The following is an 18,878-nucleotide window of genomic DNA, read 5'->3' on the forward strand; positions in this document are numbered from 1 at the left end:
ATGTTATCTTTGTTACGAAGATTAAAATTTCATTCACATAGGGCTCTGAAAGAGAAAGTTACATTGATGTCTCCTTTGTACCAAAGAAAAAAATCCCTTTATATCAAGGAAAAAGCTTAATTTAGTATATAAACCTAGTTAACATATGGGAAGAGCAATCTTTCAAGACTTATCATCTTTGAACCCTTCATATATTCACAACATCTGAAGCTTCAGTTGTCTTCAGTGGCCCTTCCTCTTTATCTGCTCTTCTCACCCGACCTCAGGGGTCTCTCCACCAAGCCCAGGCCACCAGAGAATGGTTGAAATAGGACCTTGTGGCCCAATAATTGGAATGTACTAGTTTTGGAGTCCTTAAGACAAAACTATGATCTTACTGACATGGCGAGTCTATCTCCCTATCCCTGTTGGACAAATTATGTATCTACATACCTGTCCCCATTAGCCGCTCATCTCCTCTGAGAGTAGGACGTGTCCCATTCACCTTTTCATCATCCACAGTCCCATGTAGAAAGCTTGCACATGGTAGACACACTGTTTGAGTGGGGTGGGCGGGGTCAATGGGGGAGGCATCTGTAATACTTCCAACAATAAAGATTTGAAAAATAAATTAAACAATGCAATAAATATTTTATTATGAGCCTTTGGATGATAATATTAAAAAAATAGTTACTATTTCAACAGTTACTTCCATTTTCTTATTTCAAAAAGACTGAGTCCTTTTTAATGAGTATTTTGCTTTCATTGTCATTTGTTATGACTCATTCAGGAAAGCCACCAGTGGCCACTGAGCCATTGAAGGTTGTCACCTTGCTGGGAACCCCTTGACTCAAGTGCTTAAGTAGTTGTGGCTTTCCTGTGTTACAATGATGTTCTCAGGGCGATCGTGGTTATTTTCCACTCTGGTTGCATGCGAGAATAGTCTAGATGCCCAGTTTCTACGTGCAGGTTATGGTTTAGGAGAATATAGGTGACACCCAGCCATGAGGAAGTTTAACAGGCTGCACAGGTGATTCTGAGGCCCAACCAGGCTGAAAAAACACTTGGATCACCTGTGCTTTCCTTTGGGGATGACCCAAGAGCTGTTCTCCCCGGTCTAATCTGAGTGTGGGCAAAGGCTGCGAAATGGTGCTCTGCTGACCTGGTGGGGACCACAAAGGCTTGGCCTGCATGGTATGTTTTATAATTGTGAAGTATTTCAAACATACACAGCAGTAGGAACAGTAGTGTAATAAAAACTTATGGACCTACCCACCAGACTAACAAATCTTATCATTTTGCTATATTTATTACAGATTTTAATTAAAGTAATAAAACATTACAGGTGCTGTAGAGGCCCTGTGAGTGCCTTTCCCCCTCCTCTCCTCTGCAGGGTAACGTCTACCCTGAAACATTCCGACTCATGTTTTACTACATATGTATTTGTTCAAAGGCTGTGCTTAGTGTTTTCTTGTTTTTAAACATCATGTATATGTAAAGATTCTGTGCAGTATTTTATAAGGTTGGGCCAATACTTAAAAGCTGAAAAATTTCACATACAATCAGATTTGTTGGCTTCTCCTGAAACAACCAGAAGATCTGGCAACATTAGGCCGGCTTTCTGGCACGGCAGTGTGCTGTGCTGGGCCGGCGCTGTTCTGAGCGACACGGTCCCACGGCTCCCACTGGGGAGACATATGCGCTTGCACCTGGGCTGTGTCTCCTTTGATGCAGGTTTGGCCCCTGATTCTGAACTTCCTTCCATTATAATTCTTTTCTGTCTCCAAGGCCGTTTCTGCTGTGCTCTACTAACTGCTTGAATCTCAGAGGCATTGCCTCTCCGGGCATCCCTAGCTGCCTCTCATATCCACCTCTCCTGCTTGGGACTCGCTTTTGTCTAGCCTTCATTTTCATTTTCTTACCGTTTCCTGCCATTTCTCTTGGAATTCTTGACTTTAGCACCAGAAGGGCATAGTTTTTTTGTTGTTTTTGTTTTAGTTTTAGACTTTGCCTGTCAATAGTAAAAGAAGTTAACTAATTTTGGTCAGCAAATGAACCCATCATAGTACATCTCTGTGGCCTCTGGTTTGGGCTACTCTCCCTATTTTAAGTGTCATTCACATGTTTTGGTAACTTTTGGGGAGAGCTGGGTGCTGAAAGACTGCACACTGAATAAAATGAGGACTGAAACAATTTTGTCTTTTATTTTTCCTACAGCATTTGGCAAAGTGCCATGCAAATTAGAGTCCCTAAAATGTATTTACTGAGTGAAAGAATATTAATAAATATTAATAAGTTGAACTCTAAGTGTTTTATTACATACTTCTTCTTACAAGCCAAGAAAGCCCCTGGCCCTCCTTTGTTTTTCAGAATGCCTGTAACCCAAGATGCCTCTCTGGATAAAGCTCTGGGCCCAGCAGGGAAGCCAGAGTGGCAGAGATGGAAGAGTGTTCAGGGTTGGTGGATAGTTTTGGTGGGAGGATTTTTCAATAGAGAGGAAGAAAGAAGCTTTGATGTTCTTGGTGTCTGGAAAACTCTTAAGGTGAGAGGGCTGGAACAAAATGTTTTCAGAAAGTGCTGTTTTGTGTACTGAGTGGGATTAGTATGTGTGGTTCTTCAATGGAGAGATGACTAAAGAATCGAATTGCTTTTAATTACATTTTTATGACATTCTACCTGGGACAGGACTATCATGTTTTAGACAGATACCATCGTAAAAGAAATATGTATGCAGAGCAGACTTACTATAATGCCTTTGGATGTTTTAGCAAAAGACCAGCCTTGCTAAGTACAGAGGCCTTCCCCTATGGGTAGAGGAAGTAGGCCCTGTAGTGAGACCTCTCTCACCAGGACTCAAGTCATGGTCAGAGTCCTCTGAGATTAGTGAGGAGGCATTACCTATCACCAGAGCAATGTTGTCTGTAAGATAAAATGCAATGGAAAGGCAATTTCAAGAGCTGGTTTGGGAAATAAATGAAAACACACATCTGTAAGTTATAGTTCATATAAGTTTAATTCCTTAAATTACATGTGATGAATTTAAAACTGTTTTTGCAATGATTCAGCTTAAACTAGATTTAACCCTCTCTTTTCATTTATGGTTGGGAATCAGAGACTAACGACACCTTAACACTAAATTGTGTTAAACCTAATGAAATCAAATGGCACCAGCTCTGGACTTTGGGAAATTGGTAACATCATCTGTGTCAAAAAAGCACTATCAGTCCTCTAGGTATAAGATGGCTTGGTCTTCAAAGTTAGAAAGGTTCATATATTCTCAAATACATTTTTCAGATGGACACTTGCCATCTCTCCCGATAATTCATTCACATATTTACTCTGCTGTGGTTTTTCTAAATTTTAAAATAACATTAAAAACAAGTTGTGCCCAGCTGGGTGTGGTTCAGTGGTTGAGCAAACCATCTAGGATCCAGGCGATTGCGGTTCGATTCCCAGTCAGGGCACATGCCCGGGGTTGTGGGCTCGATCCTCAGTCGGGATCTGCAGGAGGCAGCCGATCAACATCAGTGTTTCTCTCTCTTTCTCTCTCTCTCTCTCTCTCTCTCTCTCTCTCTCCCCTTCCCTTCCTCTCTCTGAAATCAATAAAGATATATTAAAACAACAACAACAACAACAACAAATAAATTGTAAAGTTCAGGGCTTTGGTGGTATGATGGTTCCAAAACAGTGGCTGATTTATATTAGTGCTCATTGCTCAAGGTGGTCCAACTAAAATGCCTTTAGCTAAAGAACAAATCATGTAATCCCGCTGTATTAGTTGCCTAGGGTTGCTGCAACAAGGTTCCACGAATGAGGTGGGTTACAGCAACAGAAATTTATTCTCTCACAGTCTGGAGGCTAGAAGTCCAAGATCAAGGCATTGGCAGCATTGGTGCCTACTGGAGGCTCTGAGGAAGAATCTGTTCCGTGCCTCTCTCCTAGCTTCTGGTTGCTGCCAGCAAACTTTGGCAGTCCTTGACTTGCAGACATATCACTCCAATCTCTGCCTCCCTCGTAGTCACATGGCATTCTCCCTGTGCGTCTGTGTCTCTGGATCCAAATTTCCTCTTCTTATAAAGATACCAGTAATTGGAATAGAGCCCAACCTTTTCCAGGATGACCTAATCTTAACTCAGTTACATTTTCCAAGACCCTATTTGCAAATAAGGTCACATTTACAAGTTTCTGGGTTTAGGACTTCAATATATCTCTTTGGGGGACACAATTCAACCTATAATACACCTTCCCCTAAGACCACCACCCCTGAGTCCCTCCCAGTCATAAATTCTCGAGTCACTGCTGCACTACTACAGTGTGTGCTGTGGGTCAGGGGCACTGCACATACCAACTCACTTCATCCTTATAGCAACCCAGTCGTCCTGGGGTGACTGTCCCTATTTTAAGATAATAGAGTCTCAGAGAGTTTAAGCTGCCAGCTAGTAAGTACAGAGCAAATATTTAAATCCAGCTATTACTGACTTAAACCCGTACTTTTTCTACTATGCACAGCAATCACCCTAACTAAAAAAAAAATTGCATCCTTGCCTTTGGAAGCAATCATTTAAATCAAATTCAGCTCTTTAACAACTTTTCCCCAAACATAGTAACTAAAACAGTCAGTAGGAGAGAGCTGGAGACAGAAAACATCCGATAGATTTTCTTCACACCCAAGAACATCTGGTCTTTCCCGCCATGTAAAGGCAGTGACTTCGCAGTAAATCCCAGGTTAGCCACGGGAGAAGAGCGTCTGCCAATCCAGAGGGCCTCCTATTCCTTCAAGAGACGAATTTCTAAAACATTTCATGAATTGTAACTTGTGTACATCTTTTTAATGCATCGGGGCAATTTGACTTTTAAAGGAATCTCGTCTGTCATCAAGTTCCATTTCTCTGCTCCTTAAATAATTCTTAAATCTACCCCTCACTATTGTCCTCAATATCATGGCTTGATTTACATACACATTTCTCTAACTTGACTGCTGCACTGGCTTCCGAATAGGTCTCCCCACCTCCACACCTCCACTCTCCTCCCATCTAATCCACCCTTGATATTGCTGATTCATTCTGATGCTTAAAAGCATGTTTTTATACACTCAAAAAGTGTTATATATTCATTGAACAAATATTTACTGAGTCCATTCTGTGCCAGATGTTATTCTCGGCACTGGGATATAGCAGTGAACCAAAGGAACAAAAACTCTTGCCCTCAGGCAGCTTATATTCTGTACAGTTCAGGATTGCCATTAGTATTTACCTTTCTCCTACATATTTTATTATAAATCGTGGCAGATAAGAACAATGATGATGATGTCACTGATGAGGGCTTTCTTTTTATTGAACATTTACTATATGTCAGCCATTACACTAAGCTGCTTACACATAAATTATGTTGTAACAACTCACGCAAGTTATTATGATGCTGATTTTACGAATGAGGAATTTGAGACTCAGAGAGTTTAAGTACGAAGTCAGAGATAAAAGAATGTTGGAGGCATAATTTGAATATGACACTGTCTTTCTTCAAGAAAGAAAGCTACACTACACAGCTTCTCCTAGATGTTCAAAGTGTTTTAGAGAACGAAAACACTTTTCCTCTAACCTCTCAAACTTAATAACTGGAGGTCTTCAAGTTAACCAACAGAAGACATTAACAAGAAAAAAAAGTTTTATTTGGCTATGCAATGCCCATACACAAGGGAGTACTCACTCAAAGGGTGGTTAGAATTGAGGGGCTAAATACCATTTTAAGAAAAGGTGATAAATTGTGAGAAGTGACTAGACAAAGGAAAAAGGGCTTTGAGCTCCCGGGCAGGGTAAAGTGTGGGAAGATGACTAGGAAACATACAGGGGGAAAGTGATGGTAGATAAGGGGTGTTAATGCAGACTCACCTCAGTGCCATCCCTGGTGATATAAACCATTCTCCTCTTCCTGCTATAGGAGAGGGGGCACCTTTAGAAATGGAAATTTCCTTTATAAAAGTGAAATTTACACCTCATTTTTAGGCAATAGCGGGAAGGCAGAGAGCTCTTCCTGTGTCTGACGTTTCTGAATTGCCTTTGGATCAAAATAATCCTTATGCCAAAGTGGCAGGTATATTTGAGGATGGCATAATCTGATCTCCTTTAGGATTTATGAATAAATACATGAACACTATTTGAGCTCCTTGTAAAGCAAATAACAACTGCAACGATCTGTTTATAAAATGACGATTTTGTATGCTCAGTTTACCTGAAGCTGTGGTTTGCCTTGGAGTACATTTGGCAATGTCTGGACACATTTTTGATAGTGATGACTGAGAATGGAGTTTGGGGTGCTCCTGGCATCTAGTGAGTAAAAGCCAGGGGAACAGGCCTCTACAACACAGAGAATTATCTGGCACTACATATCAAGGGTGCTTAAGTTGAGGAAACCTGGCATGTAATGAGGCATTATAAACATAACAAAATTTAGACTCTTATATTTTTTCTATCTTTTAAAGTCTGACTGAATGTATTCTTTATGTATTGAAATAAATCTTGTTTATATTTTAAAGGTTTCCTCCCTTGCCATCTTTCAGTTTAAATTTAGTAATGGATTTTCCCTAAATTTACTGCATATCAGTTGAGTACTATTTAAATACATATATTTCCACATTTTAAGTACTACTTCACTCAATTGTTTATGGAAATATTAAAATTCAAAACTAACACTTTATATAACTTAAAAATATAATTCATGTTCTGTTCTTCATATATAAAATGATGCCAAAGGCCACTGAGAGTAGCCATTCTTCCATAAACTGATTTACTGGTAGTAGTGATGGGTCTGCACTGAGTCATCAGTTCTTGCAAGTCATCATCCTGGTAGCCATTTGGAAAGTGATTGGCTGGGTATAGATATCTGGTATGTGACTATGGGACAGTTGTTCTTTGTGGGAAACTACATGCTGTGTTTGATTCGAATCTGTGCTATATATAAAAATATGTACAAATAAAATATTTTTATTGATTTTTCAGAGAGAGGAAGGGGGGGAGAGAGAGAGAGAGAGAAAGAGAGAGAGAGAGAGAGAAACATCTATGAGAGTCATTGACTGGCTGCCTCCTGCATGCCCCCTACTGGGGATCTAGCCAAAACTGGGGCATATGCCCTGACCAGGAGTGCAAGCCGGGACCTTTTGGTGCATGGGCCCAGTGCTCAATCAACTGAGCCACACTGGTCAGGGCTGTGCTATTGATCTTGATAGCATCATGTTTTCCTCTTAAGCTTTTAGAACATTCCTGGCCTTCACAGTCCCACTTCATGGTTTGAAAGTGAAAATTTAAATTCAGATGGCAAAATGGAAGTCATATTCATTTAATCATTTCTTTTCCCCTTTAAAATAGTTCTTAGAAATTCTTCTGGGTGGGGAGTAGCACTTGAAAAGGTGAATAGGTGTAGAAAGCTCTCCTTTTTCCTATTTCTCTCCACTTAAAACATTAGAGGCCTAGAATTTATTGGTTCATGAAGTCTATTTCTTGACAGACATTAAAATCAATACAGTTTTGAACACCCATGCATAAAAAAAGTACACTTTCTTAATTCAGCATAAATTTCCACTCATAGGCCAGAGTACCATAGTTGTTTTATGCCAAATGTTCCATACTGCTACGAGATTAAGCACACTCATTTTCAGTTTACATCCATGTTTTGATTAGACATATAAGGTTTCTCCTAACGAATTTCTGGTTTCCTCTGAATTATCTTTATAAAAATGTAAGGTGATTTTTGTGCATAAATGCAGGAGACAAAGTATCATAATTAAAAAAAAATTATGTTCATTATTCTTATTTATTCAGTAGTCGTCACCATGAAAACTACATAAGATAATTTTGGCCAAATGACCAATATGGGCACTGGCTCACTGCATCGTTTCAGCTTGACAAGAATGGTGTAATTTTGGTCATCTCAACCAAGGGAACACAGAGACCATTCAGTGTTAAATACTACACCTATAATTAGGAAGACCTATGGTTATACCACAGCAATTTTAAGGATGAGGTAATTTGGGGAGAGTTGAAAACGCAGCAATTAATTAAGTTTTCAGTGCAGCTTGTTTATGCCGCAGCACATTCTTTGACGTCTTTTACAAAAGAAACGCCTGCTCCCTGTTGTCCTAACGGGTTAACGTGGCACGTAATTAATGGTACAGTAATAGGGTCCAAATCTCTCTTACATTTCTTACCCTAACTTCACAGGCCCTTTTACATCACTTCCCTGGGATCCACGCGGCTTGGAACGAACGAAAAAAGTCTGTGAAACAGCCAGGGCCCTAAGGAATCATGTTTCGCTAAGAAAAAATGGAAGGGCAGCGATTAGATTAGGCAAGGTGGGAAAGTGATATTGGCAGGTAAAGCGTTGGAAAGTTACAGCTTGGGTTATTTTTTAACCGGCGTCCTGCAAACGGCCGGCGTGTAGGTGTCTCCCTCGCTAACTTGCAAATGAACTTCAGGTCCTGTTCAGCTGGGGAGGCGGCTGAATCCGAGAGCCTGGCGGCGGCTCACCGACCCCGCCCCCGGGGTCCCCAGGGGGCATCTTCTGGAGAGCCTGATTGTCTGGGGCGAAGGCGCACGGAAAGCACGGAGTCTGGGGAGCCAGGGACTCGGGCCCCGAAAGCAAACACAAGCCGGCCTTGCTCCCCGAGGGTGGAAACTTCCCCGGCCGCGAGCCGAGCGGGCGGGGGCGGCGGGCGGCGGTTCCCCTAGCGGAGGCCGAGAACCGCGCGCACGAGGTTCGGGGCGCGCGGCGAGCGCGGCGGCCGCCGCCTCCTCCCCTCCCCGCCTCCGCCGGAGCTGCCTCCTCCCTCCGCGCGGCTCGGCCTCCCTCGCTCCCTCCCCTCGTTGCTGGCTCCGGCTCCGGCGGCGGCGGCGGGCGGGGAGGGCGTGCGCCGGCCGAGAGGTGTCGGCGGCGAGGAAAGGGAAGTTTCAAGTGGAAGGTCGTCCGTCGACCGGCGCGTCCTCCTGCTCTCCTCCGGCAGCATCATGGCGGAGCCGAGCGGCTCGCCCGTGCACGTCCAGCAGCCCCAGCAGGCGGCCCCGGTGACAGCGGCGGCGGTGACGGCGGCCGCGACAGCAGCGCCGGCCCCGGCGGCGCCCGCGGTGCCGGCCCCGGCGCCGGTCCCGGCCCCGGCTCCGGCCCCGGCCCCCGCGGCGCAGGCCGTCGGCTGGCCCATCTGCAGGGACGCGTACGAGCTGCAGGAGGTTATCGGTCAGTGCCGCGGGCGCAGCGGAACCGGGTGGGAGGCGCGGCCGGGGGCGGGAGGGGGCGCGGGATGCTGGGCTCGCCCGCACGCGCGCCCGGGAGGCAGAGCGGCCGGCTTCGGGGCCTACCGGCTTCAACAGTTTTTTTTTTTTTTTAAATTTATTTGTTCGTCTGTGAGCGCTGGTGCTGCAGGAGGCGGCGCGGCGGATGTGACTCGCACTGCAGACAAGCCGCATGCTGCAAACTTTTATCTCCCAGATCACCGGGGCGCAGGAGCCGGGGGCCGGGCAAAGCCGCCGCATCTCCCTCCACCCGCGCGCCGGGGCCGCAGCCCGTGGCCGGTGGCCACGCGGGTAGGCAGCCGCTGGAGGGGTGGGGTTGCGGGGGCGCCGCCCTGGGCTTCCAGAGCCCTCCGCCTGGCGCCCCGGGGGACCCTGCGGGCGCAGCAGCCCCTCTGCTTCCCAAGCGCGGCGCCTCTGCCCCTAGTCGGCAGCCTCTCGCCGAGGGTAAGCGGGCCCCGTAGGAGTGGCGGAGGCCCAGGTTCTTGGTGGAGCCGAGAGGATGCTGGCCTCCCTCCCTGACAGCCGCTGCTCCAGCCCGCCGCGCAGCCCGGCTCTCCGCGCCGCCGGTACCCGCCTCCCTCGGTGCCCGGGCGCGCCGCCTGCCGTCCGCTCGGCCGCCCGCGGAAGCCGGCGCCCTGGCCTCCTGCCCTGCACCGGGCCGATGCTTTCTCCTGTCCTGTGCCGGGCCGAGCTGCAAGGGTGAAACCCGAGGCTGCCGGTGATCTGCTCCCTGCCTTCGGTGCCTTCTAGTCGGCTCACAAATATCACCTTATCTTACATTTTTAAAAACCTGGCAAAGTCTGCCGGCAAGAAGCCGGAGTTACTTTTCCTTGGGCCAAGCACGTGAAGGGCCAGGAGATTTGTGTTGACCCTTCCCTTAGAACCTTCTCTGTTAGATCATCCTGTTTGAGAGGCTTGTTAAACCCAGTTAGGGAAGCCTCCAGGTAAAGTGCTCCCTCAGCTTCTAACCTTGCTGGCGCTGGGGTGGGATGCTGCTCTCCCACATCTTGATAGTTAAGTACAGTGATGAGAAAGGAATTCACAATATTTATCTTAAATACTTTTTTGCTTTTCATTAAAAAAAATTCCCCAGCTGGCCTTTATCACTTGCTGCAGTGTGAATAAAACATAGTACAGACTGAAATTATATATACACACACACGTATGTATATATATATGAGAAAATGGTGGGCATAACATTAACCTAGGGCATTAAAGCTTCAAATAACCTAAAATGGTATCTCTACATAAAATTCTTTGAAATCCCAGACGTTTCATAACTTTTGGCCAAAGACTCAAGGGGTGAGTCTTGGTCACTGCCTGGATTAAATAACGTACAGTATCTAAAAACCTCCAGTAGTCAGTGAAAATCCCTTGAACCTGGGATATAAGCCCCTTCATCTTTCCAGTTTTACTGCCTGCCCTCAACCTGTTTGCCCCCTCCCATATTCTGCTACATTAATTGTACCTGGATTGCCAGCTGCCCTAGGCCACACTTGGTCTTCCATTCCTTGCTACCTTTGCATGGCTCTTCTCTAAGTGCCCATCATTCAGCTTCCAAGGCGGCCACAGTGCATGTTCTTGCGAAGCCTTCTGCTTCTCCTGCCCCTCTTTTTACATACCTCATAGCATGTAACCCCACAATTTTTAGTTGCTCTACAAAATCTGAGGGCCTACTATATCCCGAGGATTGTGCTAGGTGCTTGCAATATAGAAATTAATAAAAATGGCCCCTGTCCTCACGGATTTCAGATATTTATGTAAATGATTCTATAGGATGTGCAGAGTGAGTACTGGGAGAGCACAAAGGAGGGAGTGACTGCTAGGAGAAAGAAGGAAGCAGAATATTCCACAGAAGACGTGGAATTTGAGCCTGATTTTGAAGTCTGAGTAAGAGTTTGTAAAGTGCTTACTTATTTCTGTTGCTGCCTTCCCTAACCACCTGTGAACTCCAGGGTGGTCTTATTTAACCCTCTGTCTGCAGTTTGTAGGGATGGTCCATGAAAGTTGAATGGTGCTATATACCCCACAGCTTTCCATAGGGTTGGGACCAGAATTTACTTAAAATCAATTTATATACTTATTTTGTAATTGTTAGGGTTAAAATACAAGTTTTGTCTTTTGAAAACATAAGACTTTTAGTTAACCATTTTTGTGAACTAAGGAATAAAATCTTATTTTAGTTTAAGTGATGGTATTAATTGCAGGGCTTCTTTTGGTTTGCAGTAACAGCATTGTTAATTATGGTTGGTCAATTTAATAATAATGAAAAGAAATATACCTGAGGAATTTGAGAACAGAAACACCTGCTCATTATTTCTATCCCAATTTGTTCACGTTCACATTGTGGGAAGAGCTTTTCTGTATTTCTAGCTCAGTTGCCTAGAGCATTGTCTTAATATGTCAAGGTTTTGGGTTTAATCCCCGGTTAGGGCACATATAAGAAGCAACCAGTGAATGCATAAATAAGTGGAAAAACAAATCTCCATATCCCCCCCACCTCAAAATCAATAAATAAATTTTAAAAAAAGTTTTAAAATAAATAAATACATTTACCTTATATTTTTCCAACTAAAAGAGATGGTCTGTGTGGAGGACAAGTTACTGAAAAATCAAATTGTTGGAATAGGATTTTTGCAAAGGCTAAATGTTTATAGGGAATTACAAACCCATTTCCATTTAGTGTGTAATGCTAGTTCAGTAATTAAGAGTGACCTGTGGTTAAGCACTTTTGCTTAAACATTACACGCAGAAGTTAGTAGTTCAAACACGGAACCAGTTTGTACGTGAATGTGGGTGGACAGACAGCCTTTGCCTCTCCCTGCCATACAGCAGGTGACATCTGATAGGGCTCCAGCAGTGTGTACTGTGACCAGCAGGAGGCTCAGATGTGCCTGAGCAGAAGGCCAAGGTGTTCTAACTTTCCAGCGTGGCACTGAGCACTTTTTCTTCATTTCCTTCTGGGCAGAGGCTGCGGCCTCCAGATCAGGAGAGAATAGGTTTGCTCAAATCCAAACAAAACAGGTTCACTTGTTTGACTTCTGTTTTAGAAAAATAAACACAGGATTTTGCAAGTCTAAAAATAAAGTTCTCTGTTTGTTGTATTGTTCCTGTGTTGTAAAAGATCAATGGAGAATTTGTAACGCTCTTAGGAGTAGTCTGGTTCAGAAAGTTTTACATAACCTAGACATGATACAAAATCTGTGGGAGGGAGCTTTATACTTAGGGGATAACGGTGTTGTGAAATTATTAAATTTTCTTTTAGCCATTGGTATTCTTGTCTTTGTAGATTTCAGATATTTATGTCTTCTATAGGAGTAACTGCTCTTCGGAGGCTTTCTAGCCTACTTATACTTTTCAGGCTCAATTAACCGTTGTTCCTTGCCTCACCCCTACATTTCACCCTCAGATGCCTTTTATAGAAGTATAAGGGGCACCCAAAGATACGCCAACTGAAAAGTTAATTTGTTGGTGATATTACTACTGTCCCCTTGATTCACTAAAGAGAGAACAAAAGGTGAGTCATATATATAAGTGTTGACTTGGGCATCCCTAATGGAATTGAGCAACCTCAAGGAACCTTTGTCAAAGAGTGGTGTCATTGCGATACCAGTTTCTGTGTTTGAATCAGACAGTTCCAGCAAAGGCTGTTTTCTTTGCTGATTTTCCTCAGAGAAACCATAAGTAGAGTTGCACCTCACAGTATGTTTGATTTTCTTAGTTTTTTTTGGCAGGATGAGCCTTTGTAGTTTTGCATTTGATTTCTCAGTGTTGTTTTGCTTTTGTCTCTGGTGGTCATTTAGAATGATCTAGAAGTAACACCTGGCTGAATTTGCAGTCCTAATAAACAAAAAGAATTTGGTTCCTAGACTCCTAGCCATAGTTTAAGAAGGGGTCCTCAGAGTACTTTGTTCAGTTCTCTCCTCTGAGGCTTTGTATAACCATTCAGGTGCATTTCCCCCAGGCCCAGGTAATAAGCACATGGTCAGGTCTTCAAGGAGCAACAACTTTTCTTCCCAAAATGAGGCCTACAATAGCCCAGAGCACTCCTGCTTTGCTCTGTGCCCTCATAGTTTCTGTGTTCTGTGGTTTAGGGATTAGATCTGGTTTTATAGATGTTCTCGAGGGATCTCAAGGACAGTAGGAGCCACGCTGGGTCACAGTTGTTTCTGAAGGACCTCAGAGGACCAGAGCACTGAGTGTGTATTCTGGTCTCTCAGACCTTTAAACTGGGCTTGCTTTGTTGCTGCTGCTAGTTTGTTAGTTTTACTTTTTTTTTTTAATCCCTACCCGAGGATATGTTTTCTATTGATTTTAGAGAGGAAAGGAGAGAGAGAGAAATACCCATCAGTTGCCTCCTGTAGGTGCCCCGACCGGGGATAGAACCTGTAACCAAGGTGTGTGCCCTGACTGGGAATCGAACCTGCAACCTTTGGTATATGGATGATGCTCCAACTGAGCCACCAAGCCAGGGTGGCATTATGTTTTTTGTTTTTAACTAAAATCGGCCTGAGATGCTTAGCCTAAGACAGGGCTTTTAATTTTCATATTATTTCACCGTTTTTTGTTAAAGAGAAAAATGTATCTAGAAATATTCTTTTTGTATTTTTTAAATAATTGTGGTAAAATGTACGAATATACATAGGATTTATCTTTCAAATACATCCCCATTGACCTCAGAGAGGAAGGGAAGGGGAGAGAGAGAGATCAGAAATACTTTTTTTAATGTGTTCTTCAAACTACCACTTGCAAAAAATCTCTAGGTAAAAAGAAACTTAGGGCAGAATTGCTACGATACTTTATTTATGCATTTGATTTGTGACTGGTAACATGAAATTTTCCCTGACTCTTACAGTCTTTTGTAGAGGACATTTTTGATGGTATGGCTCTGGAGTCAGATGGCCTGGTCTGTTTCATATCTTGGCAATGGCAGTCATTGGCCTTGCGACCTTGAGCAAATTACTTAGATGTGTCTGCATTCAGATTCCTCATTTGTAACACTGAGACGATAAAAATAGGGCTGTGAAGATTGAGAGAATGTAAAGCACTTAGAAGAGTGCCTGGCACAGTGCACGCTCTCAATTAATCGCAGCCATAACTACTATAAACCACGTTTGCTAATCACATTCAGGTTATCAGGAGAGAACAATCTGTCTCTGGCAAGGTTTTGAAGTGGCCCGAAGAGTTTCCTCTGCTCAGTTCCTACCAGGGAGGAAGCAGGAGAAAGAGGCTACCCGGTAGTCTCCTTCCTGTGGGTGGCCACAGGAGAAGGTGGCTTTCCCGGGAGTCAGAGCCCAGGTGGGACTGGCTTCCCCCGCCCCTCTGCCCCCCTGCCCCTCTGCCCCCTGCCCCCTGCCCCCCTGCCCCCTTGCCCCCCTGCCCCCCTGTCCCCCTGCCCCCCTGCCCCTCTGCCCCTCTGCCCCCTGCCCCTCTGCCCCTCTGCCCCCCTGCCCCTCTGCCCCTCTGCCCCCTGCCCCTCTGCCCCCTTGCCCCCCTGCCCCCCTGTTCCCCTGTCCCCCTGCCCCTCTGCCCCTTTGCCCCCTGCCCCCTGCCCCTCTGCCCCCGCCCCCCTGCTCCCTGCCCCCCTGCCCCCCTGCCCCCCTGCCCCCCTGCCCCCCTGCCCCCCTGCCCCCCTGCCCCCCTGCCCCCCTGCCCCTCTGCCCCTTGCGGGAGGAAGCTGGAGAGGCCTGTGGAGCTCCTGGCTCAGGGGTGCAGGTGCCAAATGGCCCTCTGACAAGGGGTGAGAGCATCCTGCGGGAAGGGTGCTGGGAGGAAGGGCCCATTAGGAGAGGGCTCCGGGCGCAACCTGCTAAGACGGCACTTTCCCCCTCCTCTCCTCTGAGTCTGCCCGAGGAGGCTGCCCTGCTGGCAGGAAGTGCTGCTGACTACCAGAAAGTCACTGTCCCAGTGAGTGAAAGGGACGGGGCATTTGTTTTCAGATAAAGTCATCACTATTGCTCCCTGATCTCCTTCCTGCCCTCTGCTTTTCCCTCAGCTTATAAATATTCTCAGGTCTCTCCCTCTTATCTTGAACAACAAAACAGAACAAAACAAGACATTCTTACTGCTCCTTCCTCCTCTAGCTACTACCTTATCTCCTTTCCTTTCACAGCTAAGCCTTGGACAGAACCTCCCGTTCACTTCTCAGCCCTCTGCTGCCTGGCTTCTGCCCTCTGCCAAGAAACCAAAGTCGCAGTCTCCCCAGTCACCACGACCCTCCCGAGGCCAGAGCCAGTGGGCGCAGGCAGCCCCCCTCCCCCTTCCTCTCTCTGCAGGACTTGACACCACCTGTCCATTCTCCCGCTTTCCTGCCTGACCCTGCTCCAGGGTCCGCCTCTACCTGTCGGAGCTTTAGCCACCACCTGCAATGCGAGGGTCTCCCTGATCTTTGCATTGGTGTGTGGGATTCCTTTTATAAGCCTTTGTTTAGATGTTCCCCAGAACTTCATACTCAAAAATAAACTCACTACCTCTCCACTTTCGCCTCAATCTTAATTCTACTCCTTCAACATTCTCCATCTTCCTTAAGACCCTCGGGTGCACCACAGAAACCTGCTCATCAGCCACTCGCCCCGTCTTCCTCCGTCTCCCACATCTAACTGGTTATCAGTCCTAAATATGCTGCATATGGGATGTCTCCTTTGATCTGTCCCTAGCTCTTCCTCTTGGCCATGTCCGTTTAGTTCAGGCCCTTATCAGGTTCTTCTTTGGACCATTGTAATAGCTTCCTAACCATGTTCTTGTCTCCATTCATGCTTCCAGCTCTAGTATGCATGGCTCCAAAGTGATGCTTCTATGCCAAAATTTTATCAGTTACCCCCAGGCTTAAACCTTGAGTGTTTTCCCCATCATCATCAAGATTCACTCTCAGCAGTGTGTAAGGCCTTTTGAGAACTGTCTCTTGCCTCCCTTTCCCGTTGTACCTTGTCATTTCCATTCTCAGCACAGACTCCCAGCCGATGAGAACCTTTTGCAGTTGCTGAAATGCTTCATGCTTTCCTAGCCTCTGCTAGGTAAGTTTTCCCCTGCTTGGAAAACCATTCTACTCTCCTGCCCTTCCGTTTTCCTTTATTTAACACAGAGCTCTGCCTTTCCTTTTGTCTCACCTTTATTGAGATATAATATGCATGTGGAAAAGTGTGTTCTGGGGACAAATACTCCCTCCCTTCTTGTGGAAGAGGAACATTGCCCGAATTTTGAAAATTTGCCTCTCTGGTTCCTGAAGATTTGATCTTGTCTGTGGCTAATGATGATGCTTATTTAGTTGCGTTTGGGCCAGTCAGCTTGAAGAGCTCTGTAGAAATTAGTTCATTAATCCTCCAGATCAAGAGTAAGCACTTTGAGTGCTTCCACCTCCTGTCTGTGCAGGTGGGCAGGCAGAGGCCTGGCTTTCCTGAGGTCCTCTGACTGTGAGGTGGCCTCGCTGCATTAAAGGACCCGAGCTCCCTGCCACAGTTGTGTGCTTTTACTTAGGTATTGCAGAGCAGGATGGGGAAACCCCAACACTGCTCTCCTCTCCTCTAGAGCTGCCCTTTCTTGAGTATAACCATGCTCTCTTGTTTATGTATTTATATATAACCCAACCTTGAAGAAGTCTGTGGGGCCTCTTGTGTGTAGAGATCAGGTGTGCTGGAGAAGATCAGGGACACAGGTGAAACACAGGAGCAGACTGTCAGAACAGGTGGTTTTCAGAGGTGGTTATGATGGCAGGAGTTGTATTTTTTGTAAATGACAAGGGACCACGGGTGATAGGATTGATGTGGTACATGCTAAAACCATAGAACTGGGTCTTTTAAAGTGAAAACCAATCTAACAGGTATTATAATTCCTTTATGGTTTATTTTTGGGGAACTTATTACTCGATTTAAATAGGATTCTCCATGTAATCATGTGAGGTTTTACATTCCCCATGCCTCCCTTGCCCCAGGACAGCTTTGTTTAAATTATACCAAAACAACGAAAAGATGGTTGAAGTGACTCAAGTGTTTCAAGTGTTTCTTTTCCCAAATCTGTTATCTATTGGTCAAGTTTTGCTACTAAAGAAGAATTCAATGTATTCATTAAAAAGGCATTTTTAGATTTGGCTTAACTGGGAAGCCGAGGAGAAATAGCAGTCCTTTAGAGAATGGATTGGCAGTGCTTTAGCTCCAGAATTGATTTAGATAAACACTTTGGAGTCTGTTGTGAGTAAATGCTGATGTATTTCAAGTTTCTCCTCACTTGCCAAACAGTTATTTGAGAATAAAGTCTGGTTTAGCTTTAAGAAACTTCTTGGATAATGAGGAATGAAATGAATTGACCTTTTAAGCTGATTGTATATTTTGATATATGAGAAAAAATCATTTTAAGATAGTTTTAGTTTCAAACTTCTTCCAAGAAAGTGGCATTTATTATAACTCTCAGAGGTCTAGTACTGGGGGTGCTCATTCAGTTCTTACCTTAGGTGAAAATGAACATTTTGGTGACATTTATACGGTTTAGGTTTCCCAACCTTTAGGCACTAGTAGAGCTAGTTACCAGAAGAACTGGTATGGTAAGTAGGATTGATGGCTTTCTGTCATATGAGTGATAGATCTTCATTTGGGGAGTCTTTTGAAGCCAGTGACCTGTGACGATTCTGAGACTTCTCACAATCACTCTATTGATGGTTGAGATTTTAGAAGAGTTTGTGGTCTTGTTTTGAACTGGTAGCATCAGTTTGTGCTAGGGTTTGTAACAGGTATTCTAGTTGCTTTTGTTCCTGCCCTGTTTTGTTAGGGGATTGAAAAAGGATTGTATTTTCTGGATTGGTGCCTATTGGCTTATCTTGTGTTGCTTACATTTTAATTTGAATTATCTGGTTTGACAGTCCTCCCTTTCTCCTTCCCCCCTCCCTTTCTCCTTCCCCCCTCCCTTCCTCCCCGTCCCCCCCTCCCCCCTCCCTCCCCCCTCCCTCCCCCCCTCCCTCCCTCCCTCCCTCCCTCCCTCCCTCCCTCCCTCCCTCCCTCCCTTCCTTCCTTCCTTCCTTCCTTCCTTCCTTCCTTCCTTCCTTCCGATTGGCAGTGTCACCAGCCCCTTTGCTTAATTGGGGTGACTCAAGAAAGCAAGGGAAGAGAGTGCTCAGAGGAAGGAATGGTAGGTCCGTGCTGGCTTTTATAAGTCAGCTCCTCAGTAAGGACTGGCATAAGAACGTAGAGGGATACTGAATTTAATTTTGGTAGAGACCGAAGAGAAAATCCATTCCTGCTTCCTTGTTTTACAACTGATGACCTTAGCAGCCTAATTTGAAGTAATTTGTCCATGGTCCAGAAGTCCTTAGAATCTCAGTCCCAAGATTCCTACCTACTTCGCTATTTTCTTCTACTTACATCACTTTGATTCCTCATTGGTGGAAAGGAAGAAGTTAGAAAAAGTATTGATTCAGTGAATTTTATAACTACCATTTTAATAAAGTAAGATATCTATCTATCTGGGACTATATTTACCATGTAGATATCATAGTAAAAGTCTTATTTATTCATTTAGAGATGTTAAAATGATCTTTATATATATTTGTTTCTTCACCAGGGCATGTTTATTTAACACATAACCCAGGTGATTTATAAACATAAAATAGCTTCATTTCAACCATCATCTTTTGCC

At 44.9% G+C, this 18,878-nt stretch overlaps 1 protein-coding gene across 1 annotated transcript in view; it reads left to right on the forward strand.

The window, feature by feature from the left end:
- The first annotated feature begins 8,513 nt into the window (after positions 1 to 8,513).
- STK39 (serine/threonine kinase 39) overlaps positions 8,514 to 18,878 on the forward strand; it is a 247,466-nt gene continuing 237,101 nt past the window's right edge. The window contains exon 1 of the mRNA XM_081142428.1: positions 8,514 to 9,201. Within this exon, the coding sequence (XP_080998554.1) occupies positions 8,976 to 9,201 (226 nt within the window). The 5' untranslated portion in view covers positions 8,514 to 8,975. The remainder of the gene's footprint in view (positions 9,202 to 18,878) is intronic.

The sequence above is a fragment of the Miniopterus schreibersii genome (genome assembly GCF_964146895.1).
Source record: "Miniopterus schreibersii genome assembly, chromosome: 7".
Classification (NCBI taxonomy): domain Eukaryota; kingdom Metazoa; phylum Chordata; class Mammalia; order Chiroptera; family Miniopteridae; genus Miniopterus; species Miniopterus schreibersii.